A 5497-nucleotide genomic window follows, 5' to 3' on the forward strand; every position below is an offset into this window, starting at 1 on the left:
CTCCAAATATCCCCTAAGGGGAAAACTCACTACCATTTGCAAACAATTGCCTTGCTAGTTGTGTGACTTGGCAAGTTATTAATTTTTTGATCTTTCATAAAATTCGCCTACTAATATATTACTCTCAGAGTTGTTGTGATTATTATATGTGCTCAGTGTAGCTTGGCATATTGTCTGGTAAACATTTGGGAATCCTTCGCTGTGATGAGGAAAAAAAGTATTGTTATTTTAGTCACAATCATTGTTGTCATGGGTTGAACTGTATCCCTCAAAAATTTGTTATTTTGAAGGCCTAACCCCCAGTAACTCAGAATGTAACCTAGGGTCTTTACAGAGGTGATCGAGTTAAAATGAGATTATTAGGGTGGGCCCAAATTCAGTACGATTGGTCCTTATAAAAGAGGGAAATTTGGAGACATACACAAACATGGGTTAAATACCATGTAAAGATGAAGGCAGCTATTGGGGAAATGCTTCTCTAAGTCAATGAACACCAAAGATTGCCCCCCCAAAACCACCAGAAACTAGATGGGAAGAATGGAACAAATTCATAGCCCTCTAAAGAAAGCGAACCTGTGGATACATTGATTTTGGACTTCTAAACTCCCGAATGTTGATACAATAAATTTCTGTTGTGTAAGTCAAAAAAAAATAAAGGTGACTTTGAGTATTTTTAAATGATTTCCCACTCACTCACTCATCCTTTGGTTTGCTTTTCTAAAGATAATCTTATGCCTGAACCACTCCCGTTATTTAGAAGAAAATCTTTCACCCTCCATTCCTTTATGGTTCCAGTGAATTCCAGACTCATTAGGATCTCTCAGTCTAGCTGCTCAGAACATATTTATGATGAAAACAAAGCAAAGTGGCATCAGGACACCAGGGAAGGCCAGGAGTGCAATCCATTTCTGCAACACAGGAAAAGGGGCCCAAAGGGATAAATGGAACAAATAATTTGCAGAAGGCACAGTTTTGGCAGCATCTTATTACAACTTCCAGCTGATCGGGTGTAGTCAAACTAGAGACATCTGTTTGGAGTTTACAACAGAAACAAACACAGAAAAAGCATGAAAGCTGTCACACACACACACACACACACACACACACACACGCCTGCGTGCTCCCCAAGCTCTAACAGCTCTTCTCTGCCTTGACCAACACACCATTCCCCCACTGAGTCATGCTGGCGAAGGGAAGGAAATCGTTTCCTCCACCCCCTCCCCACCCACCCCACCTGCACCAGGACTCACTCAGATCCTGACTGGAATTTATCACCTTTGCTCTCCTTGATTTTCTTCCCAGGAAAAACAAAGATGATCCCACTCCTCAGAGAGCCCCATGGGAACTTTCTTTAGGTCTCTAGTTAATCTTTAAAGCTCCTGGAGCTGTTTGTAAAAGGAAAGATTATATCATATCCTTACACTTACTTGATCATTAGTATGAACCACAGAAGGAGGGGGTAAAACCTCAGGTGTCAAAAGTCACTCCTCCCCCTAAATAACCTCAAAGGTCTTGGAGGGAGAAACAGAACTCACCTGGCATCTCCAAGAATTAACTTAAAGAGAGCAGCAAAAGCCCCCACTCCCACAACTCAGTGAAGCTGTACTTGAGGAAAAGCCTGGCCCCATCTGCAGCACCCAGAGTGGCAGAGGACCGTAAGGTGGGTTCTCTTCCCCTAATCACCTCTAAGTACCAGAAAAGCCAAACACTGTCCTACCACACCATCCCGTGATGGCCACACCCTCTCCCAACCCCACCGCCAAGCATTCTCAGCAGCAGTTCCAGACAGCTCCCCTGTTCTTTTCAATTTTCCTCTTTATTCTCTCCCCACTGGCATGCAAACAGAACCAGAGCAGTGCTACTCTTCAAAAATAACAAAATGTTTTATACATATTTCTGTATATACAACTGAACAACATTTTACATGTCCCTTTTGCACAGCAAAAGATATAAAACATCCAGCTCTGAGAACACAGTTATGTACAAAAAAAAAAAAGATGTCAAAAGTACTTCACAACAGTGCAAAAATATTTTACACAGTATCATGGAGTGAGATCTTTTGAGCAGGAGGAAGGTGTGTTTCTAAAGGAAAAGTCCTTTTTTAGATGTTAGACGTCTTTAACTGTAAACAAAATGCAACTTTCTTTCATTCCCCACCCCCAAACAATTATTTGAGGAATTTGGCAGAATTTCAAGGGTCTGAGTCTGAGGTAAACAACCCAAGCTCTCGCACCAAAAGACTGGGGGCAAGGAGGCGGCATTAAAGTTTCAAACACGGTGCGAGCAACTTCTTTTTCTTTTACAGGACAAGTCAATGGCAATGCTAGGCTGTTTCCAGTTAGGGAATGGGAGGAGGAAGTTAACCCCTCCTCCTGAGGCCCCAGCCTCCTCACAAACAGGAAACTGGCCTGCAGGCACCTGACGCCTGCGGGGCTTTGCTAACTTCAGCAGGCATTTCCCTCACCAGCGACCCCAGCGGACTGCCTCTCTCCTTCCCTGTAGGGTTTCCCCATCTCGCACATCCCACCACATTTTCACGCGCAACCCGAGCTCCACTTAAAACAGAGCCAAGTGTGTTGAGGGAGAGGGGCAGGGGTAACTCTGGGCTTCAAGTGTCCCATTTCCCCTTTCCTGGGAGCAAGTGGGGGCGGGGAAGGGGGAGGGAGGTTGTCTAGAAGACTGGTGAGTAATCGCGGTGGTACTCCACGGCGCGCAGTAGGTTGCTGGGAACTCAGCCCGAGTGCTGCTCATCTGGGCTGGCGCGGTCTGCAGGGCCGGCCTGGTTCCCGACGGTGGCAGAGGTGGCGTCGGGACCCCCGCCTTCAATGGAGCTCTCGCTGCCGGTACTCTCGCCAGACAGAAGGCGGGTCACCCGCAAGTCGGCCTGCAGCCTTCGCACGTCGTTGCCGAAGCTGAGCTCGCCTAAGTCGTTAATAAGCTGCGACAGCTCGGCCTTCACGTCGGAGGAGCTGCCCAGCAGCAAAGGCGGCGGCCCAGCCCCGGGACCCAGCGAGACCCCACCGCCCCCCAGCGCCTCCTCGCGGCCACTCTCCAGCGTGTCCAGCAAGTCCCCGCATTCGAAGTGCATGGCCATAACCAGCGCCCGCTGCGCCTCGGCCTCTACCTCTGCCGGGTCCCCCTCTTCCGCACGGTCCGCTTCCTCCTCCAGGCAGCCTTCGGTGTGCTCTTCTTCCTCTTCCTCTTCGTCCTGCAGTTCCTGCTCTTGCTGTTCGCCGACCAGGTCCTCGGTGATGGAACCGAGCTTGGGCGCGCTGCGGCTGCGCTCCACCGGTGGCTTGTAGCAGCAGGGTCCGTGCAGGAGCAGCTTGCGCAGCGGCACTAGAGGTATGGTGTGTGCGCCCACCAGCTCCTGCTGCTGGTGACGCGCGTCGTCCCGCCGCTTGAGCCGTTTAAATTCCGCCAATGCGTTGGCCGAAGTCTGGTAGAGCAGCAGGGCCATAGCCTGCGCCTTCTCGGGCTTAGACACCAGCACCGCGTGGCAGCGCAGCATTACCGCCTTGTGCTTGAGCTCGTGCCGGTACACCCAGGCGAAGACCTTTGGCAGCCGCGCATCCGCCACGCAGTAGGTAACGCGGTGCAGCAGGTAGAGGTGGCCTGGGCGGCGCAGTGCGCGCTCCTCCGCGTGTACCATGCGGATGCCCTGCGCACTCACAGTCAGCTTCATCTTGGTGCCCTGACGGCCTGCCTCGCTCTTGCTCCAGATCTTGCCCACCGCTAGGTCGGTGCAGCCGTCGCCGCGCGCCTGGATGGTGGTGGCATTGCCCAGGTAGAGCACGGTGTAAGTGGGGTCCTCGCTGGTGATGTGTAGCTTCTTGCGCTTGGAGCGGAACATGCTTCCCACCCGGCTGAGCGCGCCTTCGGGACACGCCCGCGCCAGCGAGCTGAGCGCCGAGTAGTGCAGGCTTACCGCGTAGCCCTTGGGTTTGGACGCCTGCCTTGGCGGCGCCTCGGCCAGCAGCTCGAACTTGTGCTTCTTCCACGGCAGCATCTCCGGAGGGCGCCCCTGCGCAGCTGGGCGGCGGTGGCGGAGCGCAGGGTGCGCGAGCCCCGCTGAGCCACCCGCCCCGGCCGGGCTCGGCCCGGGCAAGACCGAAAAATAAACTCTGCTGGGAGTGGCCCAGTGGTAGGGGGTGGGGGCGGAAGAGGGGGATAGAGCTCGGGAACCCTGCAGGGGGTAAGGATAGAAATTTTTTTTTAAGAGAAGAAAATACTCAGCTTCGAGTGTGAAGGAAAAAAAAAAGCTCACACACGATTTACCCCAGCCTGGGCAAGAACGAAGGCAGAGTCTTAGGCAAGTAAAATGAGAGAAAAAACAAACGAGAGTGGACCGGAAAACATCTTTAGAAAAAAACAGATGCGAGCCTGCAAATAAATAGAGACCCCAAGCAAAAGCAGCCGAGACGGTGCTCTAAGGATACGCAGGAACTCCTCCGCGAATGTGAAAAGGAACCCCCTTTTACCCCCACACACAATTCCCAGGACTGGGGCCAGAAACCGCGGAAACTCAACAGCGAGTGAGCCCAGGGGCCGGTGCTCTCCACTCCCAAGGGGTGCTAGAGGCAGAGAGAGACCCTCAGCTGGGCTGGTCCCAGAATCAGCTGCTTGCCCCAAGTGCGGTCAGACAGTGGGTCCGGCTGGCCGCCGCGGGCCGCGCGCAGCAGTCCCGCCGTGGCTCACTGCATCTTCGCTCGGGCTGGACGCCGGGGTCTTGGGCTCCGCGGGCTCACTGTCCTGGCTGGCTGGGCCGGGGCAGCGCGAGGCTCCAAGGGTGGGGCGCGCGCATGGTCGGCTCCGGGGACTGTCGCTACCTCATTTCTTCCTCCGGGGTTACCCAACTCTGTTCCCGGGCACCCCTCGGCCCGCTAACCTCCTTTGCAGCGCTCCCCCTCCGGTACTGCGACCGCTGGCCAGCTCGCCAGCCTCACATCCTTGCCGTCCGGGAGGAAGATCTCGGGTAAATATAGGCCGGCGCGAACCATTTGACGCGCGGGGACAGGGGAGGAGCAGAAAAGAGGATCTGTTTCGGTCTCCGACGCCCGGCGGGTTCCTGGTCTCTTAAAGGGACCTGGTTGCAGCCACTGCTCGAGAGAATGGGCAGACCGGTCTGACCTGGCAATTACATCCCAAATTTACCAGCATTTCTTTTATTAACAGATACCGCCAAGACCTGGGGTTACCCCTAAGGAAAAGCAACTAGAATTCTGACACTCCACCCCCAGGCTGAATTGCTACTCACTGAATAAATATATGTCTCCACCGAAACTTGTGGAGGAGGTGGTGGAAGGTGGGATTTGTACTATAATTTACTATGCAAAAAGGTTGGGGGGAAATAGTGGTTCTCAGAGTGTGACAGCTCTCTGAGAATGACTGGGTGCTGGGTTTTTGCTTTTGTTTTTGTTTTTGTTTTCAGAATTTTATACTATTAAAGAACGTAGAACCGGGCAAACACCAAGACTTATTTTTCACTATCTTGGAG

At 52.8% G+C, this 5497-nt stretch overlaps 1 protein-coding gene across 1 annotated transcript; it reads right to left on the minus strand.

Moving 5' to 3' along the window:
- Positions 1–1769: 1769 nt before the first annotated feature.
- On the minus strand, positions 1770–5152 carry FAM43A (family with sequence similarity 43 member A). Its single transcript, XM_033090331.1, has one exon. The coding sequence runs from the start codon at positions 4007–4009 to the stop codon at positions 2732–2734; it is 1278 nt and encodes a 425-aa protein (XP_032946222.1). The 5' UTR covers positions 4010–5152; the 3' UTR covers positions 1770–2731.
- Positions 5153–5497: the final 345 nt, after the last annotated feature.

This window comes from Rhinolophus ferrumequinum, chromosome 2, assembly GCF_004115265.2.
Source record: "Rhinolophus ferrumequinum isolate MPI-CBG mRhiFer1 chromosome 2, mRhiFer1_v1.p, whole genome shotgun sequence".
Taxonomy (NCBI): Eukaryota; Metazoa; Chordata; class Mammalia; order Chiroptera; family Rhinolophidae; genus Rhinolophus; species Rhinolophus ferrumequinum.

Bases quoted from the DNA above. Each gene is read 5' to 3' on its own strand.
- FAM43A (XM_033090331.1), bottom strand. From the start codon at position 4,009: ATGCTGCCGTGGAAGAAGCACAAGTTCGAGCTGCTGGCCGAGGCGCCG.